Raw genomic sequence first — 16,750 nt, forward strand, 5'->3', positions numbered from 1 at the left:
CCACAGAGATGTTTTAAGGATTAAAAAACATTGGCATAGTTCCTGGGACTCAGTAAAAACTCAGCAAACCTAATTATTATTTTTGGTAAACATACTATATACTTTATAGATCTCTATATATTGTGGACAATATAAGAACCTTCTATAAATGCTCAATAATGCGTGCGTACCTGATTTGCCTGAGGTACTGTTTAAATGGAATTTTTAGTAATTAACATTGTTGATACTTATTAAGAAATGTGGGGATATTTTTGACATTTGAGTTTTAGGCTGTAAACTTTAATACCAGCTTAGGTAAACACTTAAAATGGGATTTCTTATGCTTTTGTTCCTAAAACAGCATAAGAATAAAGTGATGAGATTTTGCATAAGTTGTACTTGAAATTGATTTCATTACTTTATAGTCACACCCCCTGGATGTTTGACTAGGTTTAAATTTTGTTTGTGCTGGCTGCTATTTGAAAATAATGCATGCTTTATTTTGCTAAACTGAGTATTAATGTTATGCATATATTTTTGTTGTTTATCAGGAAGTTAAATGAAGTTCGAAAGAGATTGAATGAACTAAGAGAATTAGTTCATTATTATGAACAGACATCAGATATGATGACAGATGCTGTAAATGAAAACACGAAAGATGAAGAAACTGAAGAGTCAGAATATGATTCTGAGCATGAAAATTCTGAACCTGTTACTAACATTAGGTAAGAACTTTTTTTAAGTTTGTTTTTCTAACATGTTCATCCTAATAATACTTTTAATATGGAACAAAAAACCTCAGTAGAGTGCCTGCCATTTGCCATTTATTTAAGCTTTTCTCTTGTAAGTGTGCTGTTTTGTTCAGTATGATCTTACTTGTCCTGTAAAGAAAAATGGGGAAATATTGGAACAGTAGTTTAGTAAATTTGCTGTTTGTTAGATCAAATACAAGTTAATCATAAGAAGTATCTAACTTTTCATTTTCCTACTTTGTTTTTAGATGTAATCTTGATTTTTCAAATGTTTATCAAAATATCAGACGTTGGTGAAAAGCAAGAGCCAATTATTTAGAAAACGAATTTAAATGGGGAATAGCCAATGATGTTCATAGTTTGGGATTATTTTATCAGCAGTTCTAGAACTTTGATTTTTTAATTATTTGTGTATATTTTTTACCATAAATAACTTCAGATTGTTTTCTTTCTTTTAGAAATCCACAAGTAGCTGCCAACTGGAATGAAGTAAATAGTAATTCTAATGCACAGTGTCTTTCTAATAATAGAGATGGTAGATCAGTTAATTCTAATTGTGAAATTAACAACAGATCAGCCAACATAAGGGCTCTAAATGTGGCTCCGTCTTTAGGTATGATTGCTTGTATTCAGAGATAGTTTTATGTATTATTCTTGGGAAGTGAATTTTCTTTCATTAGTACTCTTCGTAAGTTTATTAACATTACTGATTTCATTGATCTATGTTTTCAGCAGATTGTAGATATAATAGAGAAGGAAAACAAGGGATTCATGTGGCACAAGGTGAAGATGATGAAGAAGAGGAAGAAGCAGAAGATGAGGCTGCCAGTGGAGCCTCATTATCCAGTCATAGGAGTAGTCTGGTGGATGAGACTCCTGAAGATGCTGAATTTGAACAGAAGATCAATAGACTTATGGCTGCAAAACAGAAACTTAGACAGTTACAAGATCTTGTTGCTATGGTACAGGTAAGTATGGCTTGCATCTATACTCCTGTTGAGCTTTTTGAACATCTTTACCATCGTTACTCTAAACTTATTCTCTGATAAATTGCCTATCTCCTATCACTTATTTCTTCTTCAGGGATTTTACCTGTGCCTTGGTCTGAAAGATACTCCTCTGCTGCCTCATATTCTCTATATTTGGAGAGGTGGCCCCCTGTGGGAGACGTCCTGTGCATTGTGAAATTAACAACAGATCAGCCAACATAAGGGCTGATACTCCTTTCTTGTCACCCAAGGGCCAGGGTCCACCCGGTCCCAGGGTAGAGTCTGACCTGTGTTTGTAGACTCCTTCCACAGGCTTTGGGATTGTTGTTTTCTTATTTCTGGTATCTGCCCCCCTGGTGGATGAGGCTAGACTAGAGGCTTATGCAGGTTTCTTGGCAGGAGAAATTGGTGCCTGCCTACTGCTGGGTGGAACTTGGTCCTGGTCCTCTGGTGGCTAGGGGCGTGACTAAGGGCTTGTCTAGAGGTGTTTGTGGCTCAGGAAGTCTGCTGATGGCTGGGGCTGCGTTCCCACCCAGTATGTTCTTTGGCCTGAGGCTTCCCAGCCCTTAAGCCTACAGGCTGTTGGGTGGGGCTAGGTCTTGGTGCTAATGATCCAATCAAGATGTCAGCCTCCAGGAAAGCTCATATGGATGAACACTCCAGGAATGTCTTCCACCAGCTTTTATGTCCCCTGGGTGAGCCTCAGCTGCCCCCTACCTCCCATGGAGACCTTCCAAAACTAGCAGGCAGGTCTGGCTCAGGTTCCTATGCAATCACTGCCTCTGCCCTTGATCTGGTGCACACAAGATTCTGAGTACGTTTCCTAAGAGAATGAAGTTTCTGTTTCTCCCAGTACTGTGGGGCTCCTGAAGTTAAGCCTCACTGGCCTTCAAAACCAGATGTCCTGGAGTCTCCTCCTCCCAATGCTGGAACCCCAGCCTGAGGAGCCTGACATGGGGCTCAGAACTCTCACTCCTGTGGGAGGGCCTCTGCGACTTAATTTTTCTTCAGCTTGTGGGTCACCCACCTGGAGGGTATGGGGCCTGATTATATCATGAACTCGCCCCTCCTGCTGTCCTGCTGTGGCTCCCTCTTATGTTTCCCATTGAAGAAGACCTTTTTTGCTAGGTTCCAGTCTTTTTTTTGATGGTTGTTTAGCAGTCAGTTGTGGTTTTGTTGTAGTCGTGGGGAGAGATGAGCTCAGGGTCCTACTACTCCACCATCTTCAGTCTAACATCCTTTTGATGTATACTTTGGTTGTTTCCAGTTTTTCACTATTTGGAAACAACACTCCAGTGAACATTCTTGTACAAGCTTTGTGATGCATTTGTGTTTTTCAAGAGCAGGTATGAAGAAGTGGAATTGTTTTGTCATGCTCATTTTAATTTTAATGAACACTGCTGAACTGTTCTCCAGAATGTCTGTATTAATTGATATCTGGGCAGTGGTAATGGATTCATTTCCTTATACCCTTGATTACATTTTATTATATTGACATGCTGTATAGCTTGCTTAATCATTACTGGAATTATCTTGGCTTTTTCAAGGTTTTCCTATTATAAAAAGGGCTTTTGGGGGGAAAAAGGAGCATAAACGTATATAAAAACAAAGGTGTTTAAACACACAGATGTATTTTTGCTTATGTATTCAAAGTATATCTGTAGAAGGATACATAAACTGATAACATTGGTTACCCATGAAGAATGGCATCAGTTGGGAGATAGTGAAGGAAAGGAGACTTTTATAAATGTCTTTTACATTCTGAACTTTGATCGTATATCATTACTATTTGAACAAATTAAAACAGCTTCTAAAGCAAATAACAATAATAGGTTGTGCTGTCTTTGAACGTCATTGGAGTTGTTAATTACGTTCTCATTTTTTCGCTGAGATTCTTTTCCTCAGGTGTATTATACAGAGTGGGAATAATAGATCAGAAATACAAATAATTTGGTGGCTTATGGATGAATTAGCTTAATTTCAGGCTATGTTAAATGAAGCTCTTTTGCTTCAGGGAGTGCTTTAAGATCTGAAATACATAAATGAGAATTGAGACAGGTGCATCCCAGAGGGATTAAGGGGCCTTGTCCTGAAGGAGAGCTATAAAAAAAATGATCCCAAACTTTCATGTTTTTATATGTTTAAGATCTATACATTTTTCTTACTTTATTTAGGGTAGAACCTTTACCTGTTAGGTCCTCTTTCCCATGAGACTCAGAGGACGGTCTAACACTTACATAGTTAGGATTGTGTAAAACTACTAGTATTCTTCTTGATTAGATTAGCTTGGACAGCTATATGGCCCTTATGAAACCTTGTGTCTTTTAGGCCTCCAGGTGTCCATCTTTTAGATCTTCAGTCTGTGATGCAACGTGTGTTGAAACAATAGTTCTTCCGTCAGTTACTTTCTGTTAGTGTTGGAGTTTATGTCAGTTGTTTAGGCACCTCATGCTACCATCTGCAGCTTCAGGCAGTTTTTTTTTCCCCCCACATTTTTTCCCTCATCTTTATTGTGTGAAAATGTCTCATGATTCAGTTTCTCTGTTCTTGAGTCCCAACTCAATTTCTTTCTAATCTTACCCATTTTAGTAATAAATTAGGTTCATTTATAGATTGAGAGAATACCATTGTCTACAAACTTAAAAGTAATTATAGACAGTTTTATAATTAAGAGTCAGCTCTGTTTAAGGTTTTATTAAAATGATATTTCCAAATGTTGAAGTTTCAGTTGAAGTCTTCAGAGGAAGCATGAATAAATATATATAAAATCTATAGTGGTAAATATTTTAAAGAAGATACCAAGATTACCCCCAACCTCCCATTTTAATAAGCATGTTTGTTAATTTCAACAGAAGATATGGATCTACTGTTAGGAAGATAGGAACTTCAGTTGTTTTTCCAGTAGTCATGACAGATTTTGGTACATTCTCATTAGTTTTTGAATTGTGAGCTGTTGGCACTTGTTTGGCAAACTGAAAAACCAATGTGAGGAAATATAAAATTTTAAGTGAACAAGTGATAATGGACATTGTTTATTGTTAATGTAAAAGTTACATCTTAAGAAAAATTATCTAATATCAAGAGTTCCTAGTTCCAGTTATTTCCTACCATTGGTAGAGGATGAACTTCATTACTCTCTAAAAAGCATGTATTTTCTCTTTTGCTTTAAAGTTTATGTAAATTTTATAGCCTAGTGATACTTACTGTGGTGTGAATTGGATACTGTCTTTAGCTATCACAATTATTTTAATATACTAATGCTATTTTAGGATGATGATGCAGCAGATCAAGGAGTTATCTCTGCCAATACTTCAAATTTGGATGATTTCTATCCAGAAGAAGACACCAAACAAAATGCAAATAACACTAGAGGCAATGCCAATAAAATACAGAAAGATGCTGGAGTAAATGAAAAGGCAAGGTATGTGAGGCTTATGTCTTTCATGTCATTAAAATTCAGTCCCTATGAGAGAGAAGGTACTCTGCTAGGTACTATGTTACATCATGCTTAATGGTATTACCAGATTTACTGGAGTCCACAGTATAATGTCATTTTAATTATAGAGAGAAATTTTATGAGGCTAAACTACAGCAGCAACAGAGAGAGCTCAAACAGTTGCAGGAAGAAAGGAAGAAACTGATTGAGATTCAAGAGAAAATTCAAGCATTGCAAAAGGCATGTCCTGACCTGCAGGTAATTAGGAAATTCTTTTCATATGTCAGAAGGAAGCTATTTCAGACCTAATGTCAATTGAAAGTATTGTCTTTTTTTGGTAGTGACTTGATGGATTTGTATTTATTACGTTTATGATTAATGAAACAGATGAACTAATGAAATGACTTAGGGATATTCATTTACACTGTGAAAGATAGCATGTAATAATTGACTCTCACTTATTGGGCTAACTAGCTATAGATTTAGAACATGAGTATAGCTGTTTATTATGTTAAAATATTCTGGTTTGAACTTTGCACTTAAGAGACAAGCATTTCCATTTTTTTTACTGGACTACAACTACATAGTAAAGATGCTAAACCATCATGAGTTTTCCAGGGAAATTATTTAAAATACTTTATTTATAGTTCAAATATTAAATGTATATACCTTTACTTATTAAATAGTACCCTATGCATGGGTCTCTGAGATTGAACAGAGAGTGAGCAGTCTTTGTCCATGTCAGGTAATCAGGAGTAGGGTTTTATTGAGAGGGAATATAAGTTCTTTTTGAGATTTTTCCCTACAATTTATTGGTTGGCTTTATTCTTCAGTCAGGTTTATTTTCAAAGAAAGGGAAACATCAAGTGGTATTTCTCATATAACTTTATTTTCTAGACACCTAACCTTTTTTACTCTATCTAATCTTTTTTTCTTGTCTTCAACCTAAATAATGTCCAGATGAATAAATGCATGGGTTGGGTTGAATATATGAAATTTTCCATAATAACATTTTGTCCTTCATATCTCTTGTTCTGTAGAGGGGTTACTTTTGGTCTAATTTTTAGCCTGTGTTTTTATCTTTGTTTCTTTATGTGGAGTTTTCTTTGGATCATGGTAGCAATTGAGGTCTGGTAATAACAAATTAAATACTGTACTAGAGCACTAGAGAAGTAATAAATAATTGCTTTTATGAAATTGACATAATTGCTTTAATTCCTTGTAACAGTTTTTACTAACCCTTTTTTAGCTATCAGCCACTAGTGCAGGTAATTGTCCCACAAAAAAATATATGCCAGCTGTTACTTCAACCCCAGCTGTTAATGAAAATGAAACCAGTACCAGCAAATCTGTTTTTGAGCCTGAAGATTCTTCAGTAGTCGATAATGAGGTATTGTACTTTGCTGTTCTTGAGTCTTAAGTCACATCTTAAGGAGGAAAATTGAATATCGGTGAAACATGTTTTTAAATGTAGCCTGTTTTTTTGTCTTTTAGTTGTTGGAAGAAATAATTTTTTCCAAAAAGTAATTGAGATCTTTTCAAAATAGTTTAGCTCTTTATTAGCAAATATGTGGCAGAGTTGTATGTAAGGGACAGTTATAGCAAATAGTAATCATTTCAATTAGAAAGACCTATATCCTTTGGAATTTTATTTATATATGATTTGTAGAAAACATTGTAACTTTCTTTTAATTGTTGGTAAAGTATATTTGGGTGCTAGTTGTTTTCATTAGGAATCTGTGATTGCCCAATTTTTGCTTAGTCATTTCTAAAATGCTACTTTAGTCTTCATAGGTATCTCAGGATAAAAGGATAGAGTGAAAATAGATACTTTTAGTGGTATTGACAGTAGTATTACCCTCTTGTTTTTGGCTAAAACAAATCCAAACGTCTACACTAACTTGGCTCTAATTTTTAAAATAACAGTTGTGGTCAGAAATGCGAAGACATGAAATGTTAAGGGAAGAGCTGCGACAGAGGAGAAAGCAGCTTGAAGCTTTGATGGCTGAACATCAGAGGAGGCAAGGCCTAGCTGAAACTGCATCTCCAGTGGCTGTTTCATTGAGAAGTGATGGATCTGAGAACCTGTGTACACCTCAACAAAGTAGAACAGAAAAGTAAGAGTGCTGTATAAATCATTTTTTGAAACATCACCTGGGTACCCTCATTTCCCCTCTGCATCACAGCACGAACCTGCTGTTTCTGCGAGGCTCATGTTTAAGCATCACTTTTGTGACTCAGTTTAAATCCAGCTACTTTGTCTTCTAACTTCTTATAGCATCAGCTTTCTCTCTCTCTTTTTTAATTACTAAGGTACTTGATCAAACAATGATACAGATTTTCTTGAGTATATAGACCTTATTTTCTTAGTTAAGTTTTAAGCTTACAAAAGGAAGATGGTTGATGCTTTGTAGTGCTTTTCTGTCAGGCCAGAAATAAGCTTTTTTTTTTTTTTTTTTTTTTCTTAAATCAAGCACGTACTATTTGTAAGTTTTCTAAGAATTTTAAAACATTTTATTACGTAAAACATTTAGTTTTTAGGATTTACGTTTGAAATACTTAGACTATTTGTAAAAGAATTGTCATCTATAAAATCAGTTAATTAACTATTTAGTAGTATTCAGATCTAAAATTTTGAATCCACATTTGTTTTGATCTTACTTTTTGCTGTCCTCAGATGGCATTTCTGGAACATTCTACCAAACCTCACTCTCTTTCTTCCTCTTAAAAGAACTTTTCCTGTTCTTCGAGTGCCAGTATGCATTTTATTGATCGAATTGTATCTACAACATTTTATTCTGTTCTGAGTACCACACATTTGTACCTTTAAAAGTTTCTTTAGATAGCTTTGATAAGCATCTAGGTTTGAGAACAATGGGCCTGGGATTGTGCTTTCCAATGTGGCAACCAGTAGATATAGGTGGCTCTTTAAATTTAAAATAAATTAAGTTAAAAATTCATTTTCTCTGTCACACCAGCCACATTTTAGGTGCTCGATAGTCATGTGTACTTAATGGCTACAATATTGGACAGCACAGATACAGATCATTATTGCAGAAAGTTCTGTTGGACAGCTCTGATCTAGAAAGCTCTCCATCAAGGAAAATTGAAAGTTGAGAGGGGTTTAGTTTAGGAGAAGGTCCCAGGGGATAGGATTACTATTTTAATTAAATAATTGTTTTGTGGAAGGCAGAGTATATGTATCCATATAATAGCTGTTGGAGGGTACCACCCATCTCATAGTTACTATGACTAAACGAAATTTTATGTACACACATTTTATATACATGTATTTTTGTTACAATATGTGGCACATAGTAGGTGGTAAAGTATTTAGCTCATTTCTGGAATGATCTCATGTTTTTTGTTTCTTAATCTCTAGAACAATGGCAACTTGGGGAGGTTCTACCCAGTGTGCACTAGATGAAGAAGGAGATGAAGATGGTTACCTTTCTGAAGGGGTTGTTCGAACAGATGAGGAGGAGGAAGAGGAAGAACAAGATGCCAGTTCCAATGATAACTTCTCTATGTATCCTCCTAACGGTGCAAATCGTAACTCTTACAATGTAAAGGAAACTAAAAATAGGTTAGTTTCACTGTTTTAATTTTTTGCTTGATTTGAAGGGTCTCAATGTCTTTCTGACACCAAAGAATTCAATTATCTGAACTAACTGGGTGTCTTACAGTGTAACTCAATTCTTACGCTGACTAGAGTTAAGGTAGACCCCACAAGTTAAGAGGCTCAGTCCCACAAGGCTGCCCCCATTTCAGATGTCACTTTTAAGTCTCAAGTCTTCAGGGTACCCACACTTCTGTCTGACTTGGCTGCAAATTTGAGGGTTCTCACAACCCCTTTCCATGTTCCATACTCTGCTAAAACCACTCACAGAACTCAGGAAAACACTTGGTTTTACTGACTTCTTATAAAAGCTACAACTCAGAAACAGCCAAATGGAAGAGATGTGAAGGGCATGGTATAGGTTGGGGGGAGGTGCCCTCTTTTGGCACATCATCCTCCTAGCACCTCAGTGTCACAGTCCAGAACCTTTCCTAACCGCCTTGTTTGGGGGATTTTATGGAGGTTACGTTAAGTAGGCATAGTTGATTAAATCATTGGCCGCTGACAGTTAAGCTCAGTCTCCCACTCCTCCCTTCCCTGGACATTGGGGGATGGGGCTGAAAGTTCCAACTCTCTAATCACCTGATTGGTTTTTTTGGCAACCAGCCCCCATCATGAAGCTACCTAGGGTCTGCTAAGAAGCGGGGGATCATTATAGATAACAAAAGATAATCTTCACTCAGGAGATGCCAAGAGTTTTAGGATCTCTGTGCTGGGAACGTGGGACAAAGAATAGATGTATTACTTATTTTATCACAAGAGTATTGCCATGTCATTGAGATAGATCCCAGCTAGACTGCATCAAGATTCATAAGCTTTGATCTTTGTTCTTCTTTTGGTGAATTAAGCAAAAATTAAAAATTATAGATAGTGAAAAAGGTCTGTCAACAAGAATATTCATTACATTGTTATTTGTAACTGAAAGATGTTTCATGATTAAAAGATAGCTAGGTAGTTCCACTTGATAGATTGTTATGTGGCTAAGCTTAAAGCATGAAGAATGGAAAAATGTTTGTGATACAGTAACTATTTTCATTTTGCAGAATACAGAATTATGTAGACATATCCTTGTAAAACATGAATGAAAAAATACTGGAAAAGAGTAAAAAATATGATACTTTACAAGGCTGGAAGTCCAAAATATTTCCCTCTCTATTTTCCATACTTGTTAAGTCCTGTGAACTTAAAAAGAGAATATGGGCCTGTGGACAGAGTATAAGGGTTTATTGCTAGATTTTTAAAAACCAGATAATTACATATGTTGACCAAAGCTTTAAATTTTGTGTTAGGTGGAAGAACAATCGCCCATTTTCAGCAGATGGACATTATCGTCCTCTAGCTAAGACAAGGCAACAGAATATCAGCATGCAACGTCAGGAGAACCTTCGTTGGGTGTCAGAGCTCTCTTATGTAGAAGAGAAAGAACAGTGGCAAGAACAAATTAATCAGCTAAAGAAACAACTTGATTTCAGTGTTAATATTTGTCAGACTTTGATGCAAGACCAGCAGGTAAAGTTTACTATGGAAGTAAATTTTTTTTTTATCCCGTTTTCGAACACATTTTTCTCAAGTCTTCGGTGCCTGTTATGAAAAAATTTTTCTTTCCACAGACTCTGTCTTGTCTGCTGCAAACCCTTCTCACAGGCCCCTACAGTGTCATGCCCAGCAACGTTGCATCTCCTCAAGTACACCTGATAATGCACCAGCTGAACCAGTGCTATACCCAGCTAACGTGGCAACAGAATAACGTCCAAAGGTAATCTGATTCTTAGAAGTGGTGAGACTGTATAGTAAGTGCTGAAACTGAGCAGGAGTTTTGTTACCTCTAGAAAAAGGCATGAGCCACATAGCATATTTGAATATTCTCTGTCACCTGGGAATTTTATAAGCAGTGATTTGCCCAGTATTCCTTTTTAATAATATGGACCTGACTTGCTTTTAAAAATTTGTAATATTCAACTTTACACTTACATTAGGTAAGTTGTATAGTGTGTAAATTAGACCTCAGTAAAGCTGTAAACAACAATAAAAATGAGTTAGTTATGATTATTTGTACTGTCTGATAGAAGTGCTACCTAAGTGCAGTTCTCGTTCCAAAGAGTAGGTTATTGAATTGAGCCTGTAGGACAAGCAAATATTTGTTGTAGTAAACATCAGAGCAGTCAGTTTGTTCTGCATACTGTTGAGTCATGTGTTCTTTCTGAAGGTACTTTGAATAGATGGTAATATAATTGATCTTTAAATTACTAACTACTTAAATTTTTATAGGTTGAAACAAATGCTCAATGAACTTATGCGCCAGCAAAATCAGCATCCAGAAAAGCCTGGAAGCAAGGACAGAGGCAGTGGTGCATCACACCCTCCTTCTCCTGGGTTATTTTGTCCTTTCAGCTTCCCAGCACAGCCTGTAAATCTGTTTAACCTGCCAGGGTTTACTAATTTTTCATCGTTTGCACCAGGTAAGTGGCTGAAAATGTAAGTGGAGAATAAATAAATGCAAAGTGTTTGAGAGTATCACTTGTCTATTACATAGATTTTTTTCATTAGTCCCTTTTGAAATGGTAGGACATGTTTGCAAAGAAAGTTACAAACTCTTTTTCACATCGTTTCTTTATAGTGAACACTTAATATGGTCATTAATGAAATTAAGTAAATTATAAATGATTGCTTAGTCTCATACCTTCGAATTATTCAACAACTATTTATCAAGGAGAAAGGGAATTAACCTGTCTACTGGCTGCTGTGCGTCAGGTACTGTGTAAAGCATTAGGAGAGGAGAGTTGAATAAGATGACACTCTTGTAGAGGAACTTCATGTCTTCTTGGTAGGGAGATACACCACTACACTAAAGGTGAGTGCTTGGTTTAGGTTTATATGTAATTTTATTTAGTTTAGGCTTTTATTCAGACTTTTTCCTGTACCCATCATGTGCCAGACACTAATGTAAATGATTAGGATTCAAAGATGAGTAAGGCTCATGCTTAAGGAATTTAGAGTCTTGTGAAGAAGCTAAGAACATGAGTAAATGTTTGGTGCAGGGCTGTGGGTGCTTTAGCAGTGGTACAAATGAGGTGAGTGGCCTGTTTTTCCTTAGGCCAAGAGATTGTCAGCAAATTGTTTTTTCCCATAAAAAGTGGTATCAAAGTTAAAGAATGAATAGAATTTATTTCCAGGGAGATTAGAAGGGAAAGGGGTTCCTGATCAGTGGGCACACCTAGAGTTACAAAGCAGTGAAGCAGTATATCACTTGGAGAATGTGGTCACCAAGTGTGGCTAGAGTGCAGGGCCGTGGTGGGGGAAGAGCAGGTGATGTGGCCGGAGAGCCCAGGGGCCTTTGCGCTCTGCAGAGAAGCTTAGACTTTCTGGTGCTGACTAGTGGGGCCATTGAAGGACTTGAGCAGGGGGTAGCATGAGATTTATATCTTAGAAAGATTGCACTAGTGGTAGTGTTGCGGAATTGGAGAGAAAGAGCTCAGTGTGTAGATGGTGAATAGGAGGCTGGTGCAGTAATATCTGGGAAGGAATGACGGCTTGACCTCAGGCATTTGGCAGTAGTGGTACAGAAAAAGGAGTAATGTAAATGATATTCTGGGTATAGAATAAATTAAGTGGTGAAGAGGGAGGAGTTGAAGGTGTTTGCCAGGGAATACAGAGGGAGAAAAAGGGTTGAGAGGTCTTCGTGAGTATAAATATCCATATATCAGCGTGTATAAAAAATAACAGGATTATATAAGCAATGGCGTTAAACAGTTTCACGAGCTTTTTAGTTCACTAGTGTAGATTAATATTGGCTGCAAATGTTTTTTGAGTAGGCTTTTAAGTAAGAAATAATATAAGAAATTGCATATGCAGTTCCTTTTCATCATCATATGCCTCATACCCATGCCAACCCTGTAGTAAGATTGTTGATTCTTCACAATCTAGTTCAACTTTGTGAAACCTTCCCTGATCCCCTTCTCCCCCAAGTTATTAGTGGCCCTTTGCAAATACCTCTGACACAGCATTATATGGTAAGTATTTAATTATATTTTACTTCCCAATTAAAGTCAAGTGGAAAGAACATAAGCTTTGGAGTCATGCAGACCCAAGATCTAACCAGCTCTTTCATTTACTAGGTAGGCATTTGACCCCTAAGCCCATTTTCTCACTGGTAAAATGAACATAATTTCTGTTTCATAGTGTTTTGAGCACTAAATGAAGTAACATGTAAAGGGCCTACAATAGACTCCTGCATCCAGTAATATTTTGGTAAATGTCAGGTACTATTATTTCTAACTTTTAGCTCTTAAGTGGGTAGAGATCAATATTTATCTTCGTATCATCAATGCTGAAAACATAGTGGACTGAGCTGTAAGAACAGTAATTGAATAGATGAGTGTTAGTTTATTTTAATTACAATTTTTTGTTTTGGTGGATTTGAAGCACACATTTAATTAAAACTATCTTTTAATTTTGTGTTAAGGCTAAAGGTGCTTGTTTATTGTTGTCTTGCCCATTGTTTTTATTTGTTAGGTATGAATTTCAGCCCTTTATTTCCTTCTAATTTTGGAGATTTTTCTCAGAATACTTCTACACCCACTGAACAGCAGCAACCATTAGCCCAGAATCCTTCAGGGAAAACAGAATACATGGCTTTTCCAAAACCTTTTGAAAGCAGTTCTTCTGTTGGAGCAGAAAAACAAAGGTACTTGATTGTGAACATAATCCATTATTTGCTTTAAACATCACTTTGTGATTACATCTGATTATATGTAATTTGAAAATGTAATTAGGGAGGATGTTTGTGGTTGTTTGGCTTAATAACATTGGCAATCTGAAGCTTTGGCACCTCATATTGATGTCTCTCACACATATACCTGCTGCTAACCCTGGTACGAGGGAAGTTCAGAGTTTCGGTCCGGGTGCCCTGTGAGATTCATTTTGAAAGGATATGACCTAACCCAAAGAGTGCCTTTGGCTTTGATTTGGTATCTATCTTTAAGGTTTTACCAGTTCACTGACTGAGAACTAGAAACTGATATTAACTGCTGGAGGATAGTTGTTATAAAGTGATGGCTCTTTTATTTGATTCATAGCCCATGATTAGATTAAGTTCCGAAGGTCCATCCAGATGCAGTGTGGAGTGCTGTTAGATTGTAAAAGCGACTCTTGTCAAGGAAGTTTTAGCGATACATGTTACCAGTCATAGTAAGGATTTCTTTTCCTCTGTTTCTCATATTTATTTTTTAATATGATAATCCTCCCAGTTACAATTTTTGACTCAAGTAGTATGAAAGACTTATTGAATTGGCTCAGGTTAATCATTCTCTAAACATTTTTTATAGCTCAATAAGAAATGTTTTTAATGATTGTTTTAATCCAGAAGGTGATTTTGATAGCCAGCTGGTAAAAATATGATAGCCTTTTTATTGTTAGTATTATTTTCTTCAGAAAAAATCTTTAAAAAGATGAAAAATTGGAGTTCACTGGAGCCTAATGTTCAGTCAGAAGTTTCTCTGTGATTTTGTCTTTCCTAGCCCTTTATTAATATATAATTATTTTCATTATTTTCCCCTTTAGTTTTTGTGTTTGGGCCTGTCTCAGGTTCTTAAATTAGCATTTTGACAGTTTAATTGTTAAATCATGAGCTTTTTGGTTTTGGTTTCTTACTTGATTAACTGAAACTTCTTAGAATTCAACTTTGTATTCGCCTCTAGGAACCCTATGGTAGACCTCCCTAACCTTGTTGACTCCTTGTTGCTCCATGAAAATACTCTATCATAAGAGCCTAAGAAGGGATTTAGTGCACAGTTGCCATTCAGAAATGATGTTTGAATGAATCTCCATCATAAGCAAGAAACACTTATTCAAAACTTCAGTGAATAGCTTTCTCTTGGAAGGTCCCTACTTTCTTATTACCCATATTTTGTATATAATATGACAGTAAAAAAAAATTGGATTTGGTTATCTAATGTTACTTTAGATACTTGACCTACTTCAGATTAGACCTTATTTCTTTCCTAAATCTCAACTATTATAGGTTCCCTGAATTAAATGGCTGGAGGTAGCAGGAGGTCAGATGAAACACTGTAGTCTTGAGCTGAAGTCAGAGAATTTTCCCTGAAAGGGCCTAGATAGTAAATATTGCAGGCCATAGTGTCTGTCACAACCATTTCTCTCTGCCATTTTTGCCCAGAAGCAGTCGTATATGTAAACAGATGAGTTGCTGTGCTCTAATGACGCTTGATTTATGGGCAGTGAAATTTGAATTTTATATAAATTTCATGTGTCACAAACTGTTTTTCTCCTTTTAATTTTTTCAACCATTTAAGAATAAAATATATATATATATGTATATATATATGTATATATACATATATATATATATGTATATATAAATCATTTATAGCTCCCAGGCAATACAAAAATAGGCAGCAGGCTGAATTTGGCCTGCAAACTATAGGTTTGCTGATCTTCGTCTTGAGCTGCTCCCTATAGGTCAGTGTCTCCCAAGTTATACACATTCTTAGCATGCTGTTGTCATGTCAGGTTCTGGAATAAAAAGTTTTGGACATTTTATTTACCATGTTACCTTCTAAGACATTTATAAAGCACATTGGCATATTAAAAGTTCTGAGAAGTACTGCAGACCCATTTAACTTTGTTTTACCTATTTTTTCCCCAAATTTAGATAACTGGTGATTACTTATTAACACATTAACGGGTGCCAATGTTGAGTGGATAAAATTTGGAAAGTGACCGTAGACTAACAGAATTAAACTAGACTTAAATGTTCAGAGAAATAAATTACTAGTTGCATGGCCAATTGTTTTCAACAAATTCTGGTTATATTTGAACTGCTTTAGGTGACACGGATCCATGTATGTTCCCAAACTCTACTACGGTTCCTTCTCAGCTGTTCCTATTAAGCTTTTTGAGTTTTTTCCTTGTATGTCCCATCCTCCCTTGATTCCCCTCTACTTCTACTCTTATCCCTCATGAATGTTTGATCTTTGGTTAGGAACTTCCACTGGTGAAAATGGTTTGGTGAGAGAGGTCCAGAATTAAAGTTTAAAGTACTTTAGTACATTAGCCTATATAATATTACATGTTTAATGCATGTTTTGTGGGAATATTTTTGTAGCCTGTTGATACTTTTATTTACTTGAATCTACTCGTAGACAATAAATTAAGTATATCTGGGGTTTTCAGTAGACTTAGAAATCTACCATTGTAATATATGAAACCTTATTTTCATTGGTAAGGAATCAAAAACAGCCTGAAGAGGAGGTGGAGAACAGTAGGACACCGTGGTTATATGACCAAGAAGGTGAAGTAGAAAAACCATTTGTTAAGACTGGATTTACAGTGTCTGTAGAGAAAACAACAAATAGTAATCGCAAAAATCAATTAGACACCAGCAGGAGAAGACGCCAGTTTGATGAAGAGTCATTAGAAAGCTTTAGCAGTATGCCTGATCCAGTAGATCCAACAACAGTAACTAAAACATTCAAGACAAGAAAAGCATCTGCGCAGGCCAGCCTGGCATCTAAAGATAAAACTCCCAAAGCAAAGAGTAAGAAGAGGCATTCTACTCAGCTGAAAAGCAGAGTTAAAAATATTGGTAAGTATTGAAATTTGTTAAATATTGATCAGCATAAATGTTGGTAACCTTACTCTCACATGTTGACATATTTAATTTCAGTGTGGCTAGATGCATAGATACTTTTCTAGGCCTACTTGAACAGAGTCATTTTTAGTTACCGTTGAAAAATTTTTTAAATAAAATTTATCAAATAGGGCTTAATGTTGTAGATGTTTTAAAATATGGCATTTATTAATACTTTTTGTCCTTAAAACTTGTATTTCTTATATATATGGTTCCCGTGAGCTCAGAAGTTTTACTGTTCTCTTATTTAATATTAATGCAACACTTTTTTCATAACTTCTGGCTGGATCTTTGATGGATTCATTTTAAAAAGTGGGCCTCTAACTA

General features: G+C 36.0%; 1 protein-coding gene across 18 annotated transcripts in view; it reads left to right on the forward strand.

The window, feature by feature from the left end:
* The window catches only part of PCM1 (pericentriolar material 1), a 79,540-nt gene that overhangs the window by 28,639 nt on the left and 34,151 nt on the right, over window positions 1-16,750 (forward strand). For 11 of the 18 annotated variants that reach the window (XM_064477506.1, XM_064477507.1, XM_031440233.2 and 8 more), the window contains 13 exons: window positions 531-704; window positions 1,190-1,344; window positions 1,464-1,699; window positions 4,990-5,141; window positions 5,285-5,414; window positions 6,406-6,546; window positions 7,083-7,273; window positions 8,539-8,742; window positions 10,065-10,284; window positions 10,386-10,531; window positions 11,044-11,234; window positions 13,288-13,459; window positions 16,020-16,378. In XM_064477506.1, coding sequence (XP_064333576.1) covers window positions 531-704; window positions 1,190-1,344; window positions 1,464-1,699; window positions 4,990-5,141; window positions 5,285-5,414; window positions 6,406-6,546; window positions 7,083-7,273; window positions 8,539-8,742; window positions 10,065-10,284; window positions 10,386-10,531; window positions 11,044-11,234; window positions 13,288-13,459; window positions 16,020-16,378 — 2,471 coding nt within the window. The remainder of the gene's footprint in view (window positions 1-530; window positions 705-1,189; window positions 1,345-1,463; window positions 1,700-4,989; window positions 5,142-5,284; window positions 5,415-6,405; window positions 6,547-7,082; window positions 7,274-8,538; window positions 8,743-10,064; window positions 10,285-10,385; window positions 10,532-11,043; window positions 11,235-13,287; window positions 13,460-16,019; window positions 16,379-16,750) is intronic. The other 7 variants (XM_064477508.1, XM_064477512.1, XM_064477514.1 and 4 more) reach the window with 3 other exon arrangements.

Source organism: Camelus dromedarius, chromosome 22, assembly GCF_036321535.1.
Source record: "Camelus dromedarius isolate mCamDro1 chromosome 22, mCamDro1.pat, whole genome shotgun sequence".
NCBI classification, from domain to species: Eukaryota; Metazoa; Chordata; class Mammalia; order Artiodactyla; family Camelidae; genus Camelus; species Camelus dromedarius.